Source organism: Akanthomyces muscarius, assembly GCF_028009165.1.
Source record: "Akanthomyces muscarius strain Ve6 chromosome Unknown contig_16, whole genome shotgun sequence".
Classification (NCBI taxonomy): Eukaryota; Fungi; Ascomycota; class Sordariomycetes; order Hypocreales; family Cordycipitaceae; genus Akanthomyces; species Akanthomyces muscarius.
This window is the reverse complement of record NW_026611617.1, coordinates 944,761-961,815: the sequence shown is the minus strand read 5'-3', so window position 1 is coordinate 961,815 and position 17,055 is coordinate 944,761. Positions and strand designations below refer to the sequence as shown.

General features: G+C 49.4%; 4 protein-coding genes across 4 annotated transcripts; 3 read left to right on the top strand and 1 right to left on the bottom strand.

Moving 5' to 3' along the window:
• Nucleotides 1–3,082: 3,082 nt before the first annotated feature.
• Nucleotides 3,083–4,143, top strand: LMH87_008371 (uncharacterized protein; the record flags this gene model as incomplete). The annotated part of the gene is made up of 4 exons (XM_056197615.1): nucleotides 3,083–3,163; nucleotides 3,220–3,483; nucleotides 3,560–3,781; nucleotides 3,841–4,143. 4 exons carry the CDS (start codon nucleotides 3,083–3,085, stop codon nucleotides 4,141–4,143), a joined length of 870 nt encoding a protein of 289 aa, XP_056057470.1.
• A 1,415-nt stretch (nucleotides 4,144–5,558) lies between these two features.
• LMH87_008370 (uncharacterized protein) lies at nucleotides 5,559–6,069 on the bottom strand (the record flags this gene model as incomplete). The annotated part of the gene is made up of 3 exons (XM_056197604.1): nucleotides 5,559–5,663; nucleotides 5,733–5,804; nucleotides 5,857–6,069. The coding sequence occupies 3 exons, from the start codon at nucleotides 6,067–6,069 to the stop codon at nucleotides 5,559–5,561; spliced, it is 390 nt and encodes a 129-aa protein (XP_056057469.1).
• A 1,394-nt stretch (nucleotides 6,070–7,463) lies between these two features.
• On the top strand, nucleotides 7,464–9,569 carry LMH87_008369 (uncharacterized protein; the record flags this gene model as incomplete). Its single annotated transcript, XM_056197592.1, has 7 exons — nucleotides 7,464–7,705; nucleotides 7,856–8,010; nucleotides 8,072–8,119; nucleotides 8,184–8,249; nucleotides 8,306–8,397; nucleotides 8,513–8,637; nucleotides 8,726–9,569. 7 exons carry the CDS (start codon nucleotides 7,464–7,466, stop codon nucleotides 9,567–9,569), a joined length of 1,572 nt encoding a protein of 523 aa, XP_056057468.1.
• A 3,602-nt stretch (nucleotides 9,570–13,171) lies between these two features.
• On the top strand, nucleotides 13,172–14,991 carry LMH87_008368 (uncharacterized protein; the record flags this gene model as incomplete). Its single annotated transcript, XM_056197581.1, has 4 exons — nucleotides 13,172–14,424; nucleotides 14,477–14,771; nucleotides 14,853–14,897; nucleotides 14,953–14,991. The coding sequence occupies 4 exons, from the start codon at nucleotides 13,172–13,174 to the stop codon at nucleotides 14,989–14,991; spliced, it is 1,632 nt and encodes a 543-aa protein (XP_056057467.1).
• Between the last annotated feature and the right edge of the window lie 2,064 nt (nucleotides 14,992–17,055).

Here is a 17,055-nt window from a genome sequence, read left to right as displayed (position 1 = left end):
CCACGCTAGAAACCCTACCAATACCTAGTCCTTCCTGGTTGCTCAACGGCATGGGCATTTGTACCACTTCAGTCCAAGACCCTGTTTCAGATCAGCTGCCCGCCGGGAGACATGCGAAGCCTTTTCGTTATACAGCGACGCTAGGCATGTTGCGAGAGGACGACGTATACCGGCATACACGAGCAGTTGACTGAGACTTTTGCGGCACGAGGCTGAGTACTTAATTCAGCTGCGCTGTCTCGGCTACCGCAACGCAGTCACACGGTCGGCAGATCTTGGTCAATATGCAGATTCCAGACAGTCTCCATGCCTTTATGAGCACTGCTGCACAGATCAAACCAAGATTGAAGTTACTGGAAAGACAGCCTGCGACATTGCGAGTGCCTCAGCACTCCTCCGCCCAGAGGTCACAAACTGTCTTACAACTCAGCATATGCATCTGAGCTGAAACTTCAAAGACATAGCTCGGAGCCCGATACGACGGTTATTCGAGTAATGTCGAGATCTTGCACAGTCAAGTCACACAATCGGGCGACTAGTCGGATGTAGCACACAGGCAGATCAATATGAGACAATGATGAAAGTGGCTAGTGTAGATCGCCAGGGTATTAAGCGTTGACCTTGGAAATCGCCATCTCTTTGTACACTGCACCAAACACTTTTTACTATATAAGTGGCGTAGTAGCCCCATCCAAGACCTCTCAAATAACCTCTATCCATTACACTCACCAAATTTCCTCTCTCAAGACAAAGCTGAGGTTTGTCTCAACTATCCAAACGTGGTCAGGATTATCTAACGCTTTGCTTCAACTCCTACAGAATCATGTCCGTACTTTCCGAAGTCCTCCTCGACAAGGTTGCCACCTTGATGGGCGTACGCGTCGAAGAAATCAACTCTCTTCAACCTCTTTCTGCATATGGCATGGACTCCATGATGTCTATCCGTCTGCATCAATGGCTGGGCGAATACGGGGTGGACTCAATGATGGCAGTGAAACTACAGAACTGCACCTTGGCAGATATTCAGGCGGAGGCTTCTTTCGAGGAGTAAAGAATAGAGTCATAAATTGCGGCCTGGTGGCCAACGCCGCTCAATAAATGTTCAACGGGTTAAGCATTCAGCTTTTTTAAGTCCTCCATGTGGTCTCATACGGTCCAAATCGCGCTGCGAGGTTCGGAAAACGTGCGTAGACGAATATTGGGCCTGTGGCAGGTGCGCGGCCGCATTCCGATGGTCGTCACTCCCACGTCTCAGCTAATGGAATTAGCCCGCTGCTAGTGCGCGACCGATCAAACTCCCCAGGTTTCTGCACTCAAGTTTTGGCAGACTGCAACAAGCATCCGGTTTTCCATCCCCACAAGTGGGATTTGCATCTTATTCAGTCAATACTTGGGGTGGGCGTTGCATTGGTTGTAAGCCCGCGCTATTTTGCTGGTTTGGGCGCGGAGGACGATGTGTCTACCTCCTTTTCTTGCACACACGGAGTTTGCCTGCGTGACACATGGTACTGTTGGGGCCAAGGTGGGATACGTATTATGCGAGACGATAAGTACATTGGCGAGCTCTCTCATGGTGCGATATGGATTGAGACTCTTGTAGGGCAGGTCAGTAGCCTAGGCCACTAACGTTAAGCAGGGGCGGCAGCCTCCACACTGACTATGTCCGACTTCCTGGCTGTGCTGAGACGTTGCGCGTTGCCTTCATGGTTGATGCAGTAATCAACACTCAATAATTAGGCTAAATGTGTTGTTGATGATCCTAACAAGGGCAGAGGCAGATATTCTAGCAGGCTTACAAACGTTCGATCGAACTCGGCCGTTTCATGCTCTTTTGTGGCTCGAACCGCTGAGTTTCAAGTATTTGCAGGCAAGACCCACAGTCGCATTGACTTGCGACTCGGCGCCAAGGACAGGGCCAAACATTAGGTCGGATCAGACGGCAAAGAAGCCGTTATTTCCTTGCCGGATTCCGGGGGAGCTGAGCTGCCTCTTGGCTGCGTCTCATCCTGCCGCTAGTACACCATTTCTGCAATATAATCGTCCTAGACATATGGACTTTGTCAGAGTCACTTGCACTGCTACCATAAGACCCGCGTCTGGAATGGCGTTGCCTCCTGTAGAGGGTCGCAGGAGGGCCTATGGTGCGGCAGTACGGATAATCGAGTAATTAATATCCCTTGCCCGGTGGACGGGGCCAAGCCTTTCGCTTGCTCGTGACGGGTCGATCGGGAAGGGGAGCAGTTTCAATGTTTCCCATGGCATAACCGGCCACCTTCTACACAAACAGGTTTGCCATGCATTGAAGCGGTCACCTTATCTGTTCAAACGAGCAACACCCCTTGAAGTTTTAACTAACGATATGGAAACCCCGGTATATGCCGACAAACTGAAGTTCTAGTGAAAAGTGGAACGAAACAGATCGGGCTCAAATTATGGTGGCAGAGCAACAAGCCGATAATCACTTATCGGACCTAGCCATTAAGATAACTAGGCTACTGATGAAGTGAATAAATCGCTTGTTCTCAAACGACGTCTGAAAAGTATTTTATGTACGTTTTAGCAAGACCATGGAGATGTCCGTTCTGCGGAGTACGGCCGACCACAATGGAAAGATGGTGTAATCTGTCCGCGGGCCCAAACTCGTCTGTAGTTGGGCAGGCATCCTGATACCTGTCAAATGTTTAGACTGTAGCACTTGAAGTGTGAAACAAATTTTCCGTTCGCACAATATTATTTGTTCGCGCTCCAAGGGTGAGTTAAAAACCGCACTAGCCTTGAGGATGCCGACTTAACCACGAAACACCGCTTACCTCAGCTCTCGACCAAAATACAATCTCGACATGCAATTCTCGTGACAGATGTCGGAGGTGTGATACACTCAAGCTTCCAGCATGATGACGGCTTACCGAGTGTCGTCGGGGCTGTCCGGCGGATTCACGTATATAAGGAGCCTTCAGCAGCACGATCTTTTTACTTTCAACCGTCATCCTTTAACTCCTTCAAATCATCACTCTGCCATTTAAAGTCCTCTTTTTCAATTCTTGCCGGTCAAGAATCACTAATACACGAGAAGAACGTCATAATGCATTCCTCCAGCTTCTATCTCGCTGTGGCGACTTTCACGTCGGTCGCCGTCAACGCCCACGGCAAAATCGCCGTTGCCGTAAGTACAAAATCCTAGCCCTCGATACCGCAAAGCGTTATCTAACAAGAGTAAAGGTCGGTGATGCGGGTGGAAATACCACTGCTCTTGGAATCATGGGAGCCGCTGTCCCTGGCATGGGGCGTAATAAAGAAACTGAGGTGGACACCACCGTCTTCCAGCGCCGCGATGCGGCGTCTGACGGCCTTGGCCATACCAAGGGAAATGGAGAAAACAACATGGGGATGATGGACAGCGTCATGGCCATGTCTGGCTCTACCCTCCCGCAAGTCAGCAGCAACGGCGGCCACATTGCCATGACCTACCACATTGTGACGACTGTACGTAAACGCATCTGCTCCGTGTACAAACTCGTCACACGGCTATCTCTTTTTGCTTGCTCACACAGTCTTACAGGATGGAGCTGGTCCTCTCAGAGCCATTGTTGACCCCACCGCCACCGGCCAGTTCTCGCAAGGTCAAGAGGCCGACGTTGTCACTCAGGTTCCGGGCAGAAATGGCAATATTCAGCCGGGCCCCCTTAGCAACAATATGCCGGCAGGCGGTAAAGGCGGCATTCTTGGCGGTTTAGGACTCCGTGGCCTGACAAGACGCGCGCTCAACGTCAACACCGATCACGTAAGTAGCGTCAATTCAACTATATCCCAACACGGCGGAATGCTGACGCATGATCATAGCCACTCCAAGTTGCGATCCCCGCTGGCACGACCTGCACTGGAGCCGTTGGCGGCATGCAAAACGTGTGCCTTATGAAAGTGGCCAACCCTAGTGGTGCTGGCCCGTTCGGTGGAGTTATTGCGTTCCAGATGGCACCAGAGGCCCCGGCAGCGGCCCAGATTCCCAATGCTGCTGCACCCAATTCTGCTGCACCCAATGCTGCTCCGAACGCCGCTACTGCTGCCAACTCTATCAACGCACCGGCTGGTGAGGCTGCAGCCGCTGCTGCTGATGTCGTCAACGCTGAGGGTTCGAAGGCTTAGCCTACATTATATAGAGCCAAAAGCTGAGTCCACAACAGCTTGATGTGCACCAGCAAGCGCCTTACAAGCCTACTACGCGTCTGAGAATTATAAACCTTGAAATACTACAAACTACTCGGGCACTGCCGACAGAAGAAAACATTACGTAGCCTCACTTATCGCCAGACTTGCAGGCTACCAGAGCCCGATTCAAACCAGTGGGTGAACACTGCATCTTGATTTCCGATCGGCGAACTTGAGAATAAATGCCACAAAGCAGACCGGCCCGAGTTCGATCAAGCCTTTAAGTCTCTTTCTGGGTGGGTATTGGTCTCACAGTGGCAAGTTGACTAGTTAGTCCTGCAGCAAATATCGGCGGAGGGGTTTCGGGCGAAAGGTGGAGATGAGAGCAGGTAGGGTAGTGTATCCTAACCAAAGAATATCTTCTTCTTAGGTACTTATCTATCCCTCTATTATAGGCCTAGATTACTATCTTATTAGTAGGCAAGTTTCTGCCGCTAAGAAATAGAATCCCCGTCGAGCCTTTATTAGCCAGAGTGCTTTGTACCTCGATATTAGTGGTAGCGACGGCCGGAGGCTCGCTTCTTCCTAGTAGGTACAAGCCTAGGCGTAAAACTTGACCATCTTACTTAGCATAGAGGCTATGGTCCTTCAAAACCTAATAGATCACTATGCATCTGTGATCCTCGCTAGTCACGTGTCCTCTTCTACCTGACTGGGCAGGTAGGCGACAGCCTCCATGAATTTGTTGAGTGGAGGCATGACTAGGGCGGGGTATGGGGAACCCTCTCCTTCCCCAGACTAGCTGCCGCCCTTGGCCCCCAGGGTATGAGCTGATATAACATCGACTACTCTTAGTTATCCTCAGCGGCGATAGTGGCTTGAGGTTGATACCAGACACATCTCAGCTGTAAGACACAGGGGGAAGCCCTCCACACGCGTTGGACGGCAGCGGCACTGATCTGTAGGCTCCGCCGCTGCAGGCGCATCCTCTTGCGTTGCAGAAATCAGCTCCGATGCCTGGTCCAGCACTGTCAATTCAAAATGAGCACTTTGCTGCATCAGAAGATCCGCAAGTATGGAAAATGCATCATGAACGTGTATGCGAAGATCAGGGGCCGATCGCCTGGTTACGTCGGCGACGGCGATGTTATTCCGATTATCAAGGAAGCCATTGACAAGTTTGGCAGGAGTGGAAATGTGAGCGCCAAAGCAGCTAGGCCATGCTGGGGAGACGGCCCTGGAACGGCCAAGGTGACATAGGGGCTGTTTTAATTTGGCAGGGAAGGAGCTTACATACTTCTTTTTTTTACAGATGGTATATTTATCAGCGGATGCTGGACACTTGTCTATACTTCATCATTTTCTTCTCACTTCTTCTCTGCTGACTAGCAGTGGAGCAGTTTTCATAGAGATCAATCCTTAGCAATCAGGTCGTTCGCCAGTGCAATGTATTGCTCGGTAGCATCTTCCCTCGAGACACCCTTCATCTCGTTCCAGGCACCCCACTTAGCCTTACCCTATAATACGAGAGTAAATTTCATTATCAAAACTCAGCGATAATAAGAATGTGGAATAAGGCGGCTTACTGTGAAATCCATCATTCCCGGCGCATCAGTCTCATTATCACCAACCGTGGCCTGCTTAAAGAGACCGTAGAGCTATGTAGAGTAAGTACCAAAAGAACACCCTCAAGTTAGAAGGTGCCCTTACCCTGAGCAGGCTATTGTTGTCGGGCTTTCTGGAGAGGGTTTTAACCTTTTCCGCAGCGTCCTTAAACTCGGCGTTATCAAGCCCGACTGTCATGATGGAATACAGGTAGCAAGGGAAGGCGTGTCGTCGAACAAATTCTATCGTTTTCTGTATTAAAGCTAGAGGACGGCGGGTTTCACTTTTACAAGAAAATCGCAGAGACCTAGATAGCATCGGTGCGGCACGTGATCTGCAGGTTGACGTGTACAAGCGAACCGTTTAGTCACTCAGGACGTGTCGGACTTTGACGAGTATCAGCGCCACTTGCCAGAAGAATAGTGTCCAGTAGGTGACCGTCATTAGCTCCGATGTTGTCCCGAACATGTTGGAACCCCGCCGATTCACCATTAAGACCTTCTGTCTACAATACGGCCAAGGCTGCTCCTGCCTTCTTCTCAGCCGCGTGCTTCCCAGAAAACTCCGAGCGCTGGGAAAGGGTTAAGATCCCCCTCACCGGAGCTTTCTTGGTCTCACCGCCAGACAGGCCCAATACTGCGGGCTGCGCAGCAGGGCCTGACTTTGAATTGTCCCTGTGGCCTAGGCCACCTCCGCGCGGTGGAGACAGATGACGGAGGGCAGCCGCAGGAGACGATGCACACGATCCGTTTGAGGGGAGATACTGCAGTATATGTACCTGAAAAGCAAGCGCATTGTTTTGTCGTAAACTTTTGGACTTTTTTTTTTCTTTTTTTTTCTTTTTTTAGCAAACCTTGCCTTGCGCAAAGCTTGTCTTTGCGTTGTTGTGCTCCCGAGTGAAAGCCAATCGGCGGTACAACTCGAGGTCGTCGGCTGGTGCAGAGAGCTGCATCCACGGCGGCGGGCGCCGATAAATCGATGACAGCACATTCAATCTATCGCGAATGAATGCATGAACGTGTAGTTTGATTTGGTCATGTAGTGCCGTACCCGCAAAACAGCCCTTAGTACAACAGGACGCATCACTGGTGGCTGCCAATAGCGGTCAGGCGGGTGATGCTGCAGCCGGCCTAATTCGTTTCGCGGAGAACCTCCTTTGTCTTTCCAATCACTGCCCTCTATTTTTTTTGGACTTCTAGCGAATCTGATCCCGATACAATTTATTGACTTGGGGGCTTTCCAAACCGTCGCTGTCGTGCTGCGTTGACCTCGCCGAAGTTCTCTGGCAGGCCGAGCTGCCAACTGAAAAGCTCTGAGTAGTGTCTGTTATTTCGTCCGTGTTTCGAGCTTTTCACGCAGGAGCAGGCGCCAAGATGCAGTTGTGGCATGCTGAGATCGCGTGACGGAATACTTGATTAGATTGCTCTTCCACAGTTAAATCTTCTTATACTTTCTGCGTACATGTCTCATTGACGCCGAAACTAAACTTAAATTAGTTAGTATCAGTTAGGGTGGCGAGATAGTAGATGGCTTTCTCACGCTGATACTACCTGACCTTGCGACTCCGGGGTCAGACTACCTACGCTTGGCTACTTGGCCACTCCCGGACACCCACACAGCCTCATTTAGCTTCCGCCCCCGCCCCCGCCTCTCGATGCGCCTAGTTTGCCTTTTCTACTCTTGCCCGTGAATGTAGGTCAATTGAATTGGAGATGGATGGAATGCGATTGGAGCTAGATAAGCTCGCAGATTTCCATGCCGCCCTCGCAGCGCCCGTGGCATCGGTCCGGGGCGAGGAAACTGAGCTGAGCACCGTAGTGCGGAATATTCGTGCAAGGGCCACGGTGGCACGACTGTCGTTGAGCGACGTGCCGCCCGCAAATCCCAACGATCCTTCTCAGCCGAGGAAAAGGAACTGGGCCACGCGAGCAAGGACTGGATGTCTGACCTGCCGGTACGTTCCTCCCTGGTTTTGGATCAGGAACAGGACCTGTCACTGCCGACCCACGATCAGCCCAGAGGCATGCACGTATTCCAATCCAGCCATCGCCGAACCCAAAAAAATTGGGTAGTATTTCTTACTAACTTGGACTCCGCATCCTAGCTCTCGTCGTATCAAATGCGACGAAGCACGACCTCGTTGCAAGAGATGTGCACTGGGCAGTCGCCATTGTGTCTACGACCAGACGTTCAGTCCGGCGGCACCAGTCAAAGGCTTGCCCTCACCGGATTGGCACATCGGAGAAGCCCTTCATTACTGTATGTTGGCTGATGAGGAAGCGGAATAGATAAAACACCGCATGCTAAAAAGGTGACGCAGATGCTCGCATCATGACCCCGATGCACGACTTTCACGCTCCCGGGGACAGTGCGTATGAGTTCAACCTCGACTTTAGTGGTCTTGTATATGACAAAAACTTTGATGGGGATAGATTTGCCATGGTCATGGTATCCCACCGCCTGCAGTGCCTCTCGTCCATTAGGCGTGCCCCGCCACGGTACGGCGCCGTGCCAGAGTTGAACCCTTTATGGGCACGGCTGTTCGACCAGATAGCGATCGTCCTAAGGAAACTGAACCGTTGCATTGCTACACCCGATGGTCTAGTTCCTGCCCTTGCACACATTTCCAAGTTGATGCATGTTGAGGTACGCCACATTGCTCTAGGGCATGCTTCCGAAATGCAACATGTTCAGGCCAAGTCACCGAAAATGTAAGAATCTATAGTTCTATTGCTAACAATGCTTGCATCTCTCGGAACAGCTCAATTTTGGAGTACCAGAATGGAGAGCACACGCGGAGGGTTTCGGATCCCTGCTTAAACGCTATTCCTATCCGCTCTCTGATCTGCAATTTCCTCACAACCTGACTGTGCAATATATGCTCGTGTAAGTCTTCATCTGTGTCTTGAGCGGTGCACAATACGCTTGGGCCACTTTCCATGATATGTGTCTATTGACCCATCATCAAATCCAGAGTAGCGAGCATGTGCAACACAACCAGCCCCCCGCACGACCAGATCGAAAACATGTCCAACTGGTCGGACGAGAACATCGTCATTGCGTACAGCCACACCGGATGTCACGCATTTCCCGCCCCTACACCTGTATTCCAGGCCATGGTTCGCATCACGCATCTGCGAACGCTCGTGGCGGCCGGCACGAGGACTGCCGAGTGGAAGGGGATCGCCCACGACGCGCACACCAAGATCCAGAGCGTCAATCCGGACAGCTGGGGAGAGCCGTACTCGACCGACCATGACTTTTATCCAATCGCTGCGCGGATGTACCAAGCCGCCGTTGCTCTTTACGCTATATTGACGCTGCCCACACCGCTCGCGGCTGTTTTTGTGTTTCCGCGCGGAGACGAAGAGGGAGCGTCGAACACCGTAGATGCGTCGATTCCAAAGGTGTCCTCGGAGACTTGGGGCGTCCAGTCAGCTACGACCGATGGAACGGCGGCAAAAGGTGTGAAGCATAATATCGACAAGCTTGGCTTGGTACATGCCAAACTCGAACGAGACGACAGCCAGACGGCGCGGGTGCGGTATCAGAGCCGCCTCTTTAGGCTGTTCCGACAGGCAATGAGAGCGATGCCGGACTCGGCAGGACACATGTGGCCGGCAGCGGTACTGGGTGTGGCTCTTCGGGGGCACAAGGAGGAGCAAGCAATTCTTTTGGATTACATTGGTCCTCTGCGCGGATTGCCCGCATCGGAAAACGGAGCAGCTGATCTATATGATAAGCTAGTCTTGTTTTGGGCGTCCGGTAAGACGCGGTGGGATCAGTGCTTCTACGAGCCGACAAGTGTCTTGACTTGAGGCATCAGCGATTCTTCATTTCGACTTGGCTAGGAATTTAATCATATAGTAAATACATTTGAGCTATAACATAGTATTCTCGGAGTTATACAATAGGATTCAAAACCGTAGTGGAAGAGCTAGCCTGCTCTTAAATGTCCTCGCGTGTCGATCGACAACCTCGTTGATTTTGCTCGGCCGACTGCTGCCTGCTAAAGTCTCCCTTTTTTCAGCACGCGGACTTTGTCTTGACTGGTACACAATAGGGTGCCTTACAGGTTAGCTCTCCGCCGCAATTGGACAAAGGCATTTTCAGGCCTCCTATACCCAGAAAACCTTGTAACAAAATAATTGACGACGATGGCTGTCGAAAACCGTAGAAGGCTGCTTTAGGGTAGGCTGCTGTAGCACAAGGTTGCTTTAGTACCGGTTCGCTTCAATGCTGGGTTGTTTCAACCAGACTACTGTTATGTACGTAGTATGATGGGTAAGTTTTAAACCCTCCATATGTACTGCTTTGCCACTATTCCGAAACAGGAAGGTATATTGACTATCAAAATCGCGTATGTATCCTATCAGCCTCGATGACTGCTACTATCCTCTCAGGCATCGAGGCTAATTGTGCCTTTAAGAAGTCAGCTAGAAGAGCCTCCTAGGCCTCTATAATATACGCACGAAGTTGGTTATAGCTAGGATTTGTATCCCAGCCCTAACGATCCTCTATATAGTCTTTTATCTAATTCTAACAGGTCTCTATCGGGTTTAGGTCTAGGCTAAAGGGTGGCCACTCTAGAGGCTTAATTCCACGCTCTTATAGGTCAGCTATCACGTCTCTAGATGTGTGTGCTGAAGCGCCGTCTTATATCAACACTAGCTTCTTTCCCTGGCCCTATTATAGCTGTAACTAGCTATTAATTATAGGTACTATGTGCTCTGTATATGACTGAGTGTTAATACTGCCCTAGTCCTTTTCCTAGAAGATCCCTAGGCCCTTCTTATAGCTAGTAAAGCTACCCTAGAACATCTATCCGCGCTTCCTTTAAAGTCTCTTAATAACACAGGTTAGATTATATTCCTCGCCAGCTCTTCTAGTCACTAGGACCTACCTATATATGCCACTAGAGACCTAGGTCTTATCAGTCTATAGAATATCACTCTATTAATTAATAGACTAATCTTTATATGCCTTAGTGAAGGCCTTTCTCTTTAACCTATTAGCTTCTAAGATAGGAGGCTTCTAATAAGCAACCTAGCGCTAGAAGCCCTGCCGATATAATATTCGTTTAATAACCTATTAGCTAAATTAGCTATTAAAGAGTTAGACTGAGAGCTCTAGATAGGTTATCTGCCTAGTTGCCTTACTCTTCATAATATACACAACCAATTTGTCAACCTGGTTGTTAGTTATAGCCTATGGCCTACTAGTACGTGTACTGGGCGTCGGGCTGCTAGCTTGTATAGAGTACTTGACTTGTTATAGTGTATAGCCTGTAATATGGCTGATTTCGGCTGGACCGATACCTCTATCAAAGTATAGGGTATATATACAGACTTAGTCGTTTATAGTAAGGTGTTTTATACGCTTTCCTTGTGTACAAGGCATTATAAGAGTGTTCTTATCGACTAGCTGGTTGACTGGCTGTTATAGGAGGAATTTGAAGAAAAAAGGAGGCACATATATAAATTAGTATATAGGGAGACTAAAGCCTAAAAAAGCCTAGTGTTAAAAAGAGGTATATAATAAGGGTTTAAAACTTTCGCCTCAGACCTAGTATAAGACTCATGTGTCTACTGGGTACGAGGCGAAAGTTTTATACCCCTACTAGGTACCTCTTTTTAACGCTAGGCTTTTTCAAGCTTTAGTCTCCCTATATACAAATTTATATGTATGCCTCCTTTTTTCTTAAAATTCCTACTATTAAGCAGCTATTAAGACCTCTAACAATAACTCGCACACTAGGTAAGACCACTAAACACCTCACAGAGGTCGAACGACGCCGTATGCGTACCCTATACTTCGATGGCGCCCTCCAACCAGCCAAAATAAGCCATATTATAGGCTATTCTGTGGCACAAGTTAAGTACTTAGTACGCGCCAGCAGTCTAACACTAAAGTATCGATCTAGAAGACCTCTTAAGATGACGAATGACCAGATAGACTAGCTGGTTATATATATGATAAGGTTAAAAGCGACCTGGCGGATAAGCTATCTAGAGCTCTCTATACGGCTCTTTGAGGGCCGATTTAGCTAGTGGGTTATTAAACGAATACTCTGGCGGTAGGGCTTCCAGCGCTAGGTCGCTCGCTAGAAGCCCCCTATCTCAGAGGCTAATAGAGTTAAGAGGCTCGCCTTCGCCAAGGCGTATAAGGGCTAGTCAATTAATTAATAGAGCCAAATCCTCTAGACTGATAAGACGTGGGTGTCTGGCGGCACATATCGCCGGGTCCTCGTGACCAGAAGAGCTAGCGAGGAATATGAACCAACCTGTATTAAGGAGCGATTCTAACGGAAGAAGGGATGGATGTTCTAGGGCTACTTTACTAGTTCCTAGAAGGGCCCTGGCCTCTTCTGGGAGAAAGATTGGGGTAGTATTAATACTAAATCGTACGCAGACCATATAGTTCCTCTTATCTACGGCTGGATATAGCTTTAATAAGGCGGGGGAAAGAGGCTGGTCCTAATATAAGATAGCGCTACCTCTCACACGTCAAAAGAGGTGTTAAAAGACCTATCTAAGAGAGGAATTAAGCCCCTAGTTTAGCCTCCTTTTAGCCCTAATCTTAACCTAATAGAGAGCTACTAGAATTAGATGAAGGATTATATTGAGGATCGCTGGGGCTATGAGTCAAATACCTCCTATAATAAGCTTCGTATTTATGTTAATGAGGCCTGGGAGGCACTCCCAGAGGAATTCCTACAGGGCCTCTTAGCCTCGATGCCAGAGAGGATGGAGGCAGTTATCAAGGCTGACGGCATGCACACTAAATTCTAATTAGGAATAGCTTCAATACAGTACATGCAGGGGTGTTAAACTTACCCATCACACCCAGTAGAAAAGCTAGGCGGGGCATAGTTGTGTTAACAACCCATAGCGCTGCTGTAGCTATGCCATGGTCGGCGTTAACTAGTGGGCAGTGGGTGGTGACTGCTGCTAGTGCCACCAAGTCCAGAGGAATCCCCTGCTCAATGGAATAAAGTCTTCCTCAGGCGGCCCTCCATCAAGCAAGCCAAGCACGGTATTACCAAGACCGACCGACGAAAAGTTCCAGACCATACTTGAGCAACTGCTGAACCAGGGATAGTTGGCATTGCGGGAGCCCTTCAACACATGTTTTTCCAGTTTGCCATGAACATGTCTCAGCTCTTCATGCTCGTGAGCCATCGATAGCGGTTGCAGCTACCCACTTGGCGAGCTCAGCCCAAGGCTGCATAGATGGCAAGTTGGGCTGAATCGACACGAAACATTCAGCCTTACCCCGCTCTAGCAAATATTGAATCCGTCTCTTTGACACCCTCATCTCCCGGAGACACTTGACTGAAGCAAATCCGTGTTCAATCTACGAGAGACTTCGACGCACTGCTCCTAGTATTTCGAATACAGCCGCCGAGCAATATACGAAGATGGCAGACCCTATTGGCGCTATATCACTTGGCATCACCGTTGTTGGGGGATTGCTGAAATTCTATACCGACTTTAGAGGCCAGTCGGACGAAATTCAGAAAATGGCAAGAAAGCTATCCAGACTGCTTCAACTCTTTTCAGCATCAGAGACAGAGTTGCAGAAAACCGAATGCGAAGCCGATGACAGCACGCTCGCGAAGACGATAGACCCATGTATAGCGGACGCTCAAGAGCTGATTTATTGCCTCGATGAGGAGCTAAACAAGTTCCAACTGTCGCGTGGCACTGAATCAATATTTCGCACCACTGGCCGGCGTATTGCGTATCCTTTTCGGCGAAGCACGCTGCTGAAGCTCGAAGAAGACATTGACAGTCTTGTTGACAGCTTGACGTTGGCATTTGGTATTTCGCAGAACACACAGATCCGCGGGCTGCAAAATGGGGTGCACAGCGTTATGGAGTCACTCAACCTTGTGAGAGGAACTCAGGTCAACACGGATATCAAAAACTGGCTCCGGGCACCAGATGCAGGCACAAATCTCAACGAAGCCGCTAGCAAGAGACATCCTGACACGGGGCTATGGCTTACCCAGAGTCCATTGTTCTTGTCATGGTTGCAGGAGCGCAGCCATTTTCTATGGCTTACTGGCTTTGCCGGTAGCGGAAAGACGGTCTTGTGTGCCACTGCTATTCTGTCGATTTTCAGGCACCGACAGGCACGCAGCACGGTTGGTATAGCATTCTTTTTCTTCACGTTCAGCGATGACAGGAAGCAAGATGCATCTTCTATGCTTCGTGCTATCTTGCTGCAACTATCAAGTCAGCTTGGTGATGACCACAGCATCCTCTCATTGCTGCGAGAGAGGTATAGAGACACCATACCGCCCAACCAAGCTCTGATGAATTGCTTGCGGCAGCTTTTGCGCAGCTTCAGAGATGTTTATATTGTTTTAGATGCTCTGGACGAGAGCCCTTGGGATGCACATCGGGGGACCACTCTGGATATTGTAGCTGAGCTGCGCTCATGGCAGGAACAAAGCCTGCATCTTTTGGTCTCAAGCCGAGATGAGGTTGACATTCGCGATGGGCTCCGTGCAACGATAAATGAGAAGATATACTTAGGTAACGCCACCAATGCTTCAGATATCGAATTGTACATTGCCAAAAGTCTTCGTACGAATCGACAACTTCGAAAATGGGAAGCAGACCATGACCTCATAAAGGCTACACTCGTGGAGCGTGCTGATGGCGTGTAAGTCCTTCCCCTCGAATATGCGAGGATCACATTCACTAATCTATTCTAGTTTTCGCTGGGTGGAGTGCCAACTCAAGGCCGTGGAAAGATGCGCACGGAGCGATCAGGACCTTGAAATCCTGCTTTCTTCCTTACCAGATACTCTGGAAGAAACCTATGAGCGAATGCTTGGCAATATTCCAACATCATCCAAAAATCGAGCTCGGGCGATTTTCACAATGCTCTGCTGTTCAAAGCGGCCTCTAACTGCGGACGAACTCTTGGAAGGGATGGCTGTGGAACTTGAGGACAAGCCCAGATTCAATCCGAAAAGACAGCTCAAAGATGTGGAAGCCATTGAGGAGGTATGCCCCGGCTTTCTAGAGTTCTATATCGGGGTCGACACGTCACAAAGAACAATACGCCTCGCTCACTTCTCAGTTCAGCAATATCTGGAATCGGAGCAACTAAGAAACACCGCCGATATCGCCGTATTCAGCATAACCAGGGAGATCTCGAATTATGAAACGGCATGTATCTGCTTAGCAATATTGCTTGAGCCTGAAATACGCCGGACAGAGTTAACAGAGCCGAAGTGTGAACTCTTTGCCGCTGTGACAGATTCGCGACCGAGAATGGCCCTCGGAAAGTACGCGGCACAGTTCTGGCCGGCGCATTATCAAGACAGCATCAAGGGCTCACTCATTGAGGATCAGATATGGAAACTATTTTCCAGACAGGATCGTTTCAGGGCCTGGCTTGCTCTATATAACATCGATGGCATCTGTGCAACACCAAAGCCTCTATACTATGCGTCGCTTCTTGGACTGGATTTCATCGTTCGCAGAATCCTTGTATCGTCTCCCAGCCAATCTGATGGCATGGAAATAGTAGAGCAACAAGAGTATCTGCCCTATGGCTGCAATTTTAGCCGAAATCATAAACACCCTGCGGGGGATTTTTCATGTGTCAATGAGACGGGTGGGTATTACCGAACCTCTCTTCTCGCGGCGTCCGTGGGCGGGCATGACAGCACTGTCCATCTTCTCCTTATGGCAGGCGCTGACATGCACGTAAAGGATGCAATCTATGGTAGCGCTTTGCACGCCGCGGCTCATAATGGCCAGGCGACGACTGCAAAACTAGTCCTTGACCTGAGTGCGAAGACTGCACAGCATCCCAACGGCGACAGAAAGAGTTGGAAGAGAGTGACGCTTTTGGCGATACAACTATGGCCACCGGTAGTATTCGTTACTTTTATCTGGCTGATTATATCGATGTTTTTTCAATTGTCACCGTTTGATGACGATTCCATGGCTACGTTCACGTACATTGCCATGACGGTGCTCACCGCAAGCATGATCAGGTACTTATGGATACCTCGCCAGCCATTGACGAATCAATGTGTCCCATCTCATTCGCAACTACTACGGAACATTGTCGATGTTGACGCCAAGGACAAATATGGTCGAACATCACTTGCATTAGCAGCGGAAAATGGCCACGACGATGTAGCTATATTGTTGCTTGGGAGGGGTGCCAGTATTAGTGTGCAGGATGTATATCGAAGAACTCCTTTGTCTTACGCCGCTGAACAAGGTAGAGCTTCTTTGGTTCAGCTGCTTCTCGAAAATGGAGCTTTGGACTCGCGATGCACAGACGCATCCATCAAAGCTACAGCAACAGCAGGAGCGGGAGACGCAGAGAACATGAGTCCCTTGCATTACACTGTCAGATACTCAGCAGTTGATGTTGCCAAACTTCTATTAAAATATGGAATGGCCGTGGATATCGCTGTTCATAGACGGGCATGGTTGCATCAATCAGACCCATCGAGTACCCAGATTACCTGTGAGCCAGGCCGCTTGCCATTCCTTGGTAGAGATGGCGATGGTCTTACGCCTCTACACTACGCTGCATGGTGTGGAAGTTTGAAAATGGTGGGATGTTTTCTGCAAAATGGTGCCAACCCCAACGCTAGATCCATGTTTGGAGAGACTCCGTTTCACTTCGCTGTCACAAAAGCTATAAACGGGCCACAATTATCGGAATAAGAGATCATTGGAATGAGGATGATTGGAGAGTTGAGATTATCTGTAAGCTTGCAATATCTGAAGGAGATATGGAAGAATTGGAATCAGCACAGAAAGCTGTATCTGCTGCTCGGATGAGTGTCTTTGATGCATTCATTGCCGACAGCAGAACAGATCCCCACGCGACAGACGATAGCGGCGAAACGATTCTGCATAAACTCAGCTATGGGCGATCGGATACAAGCAAGTTTGTCGGAAAGCTACTTCAAAGAAATCTGGACTGTAAGGGTCGACATGAGGACAACCGAACGCCACTGCACCTGGCATGCCTGGTGGGTGACACGGCGTCGGTCCGTCTCTTGGCAAACTCGGCGGAGGCGCTTGCTCACTGTGACATTTACGGCGAGAACTCTCTCCACCTGGCATGTCGTAGTGGTATTGATGACACAATAGCATTGATAATAGAGTCATGTCACGTGTACAGTATTGATCTCTCATCAACAGAAACGAAAACGGGTAAGAGCGCGCTACACTGCCTGGCTGAGGGGCTCCTGGTCACCTCGGAAGCGGTTCAGGAATTGATTGATTACGGAGTTCGGCCTTCTGAACTCGATGC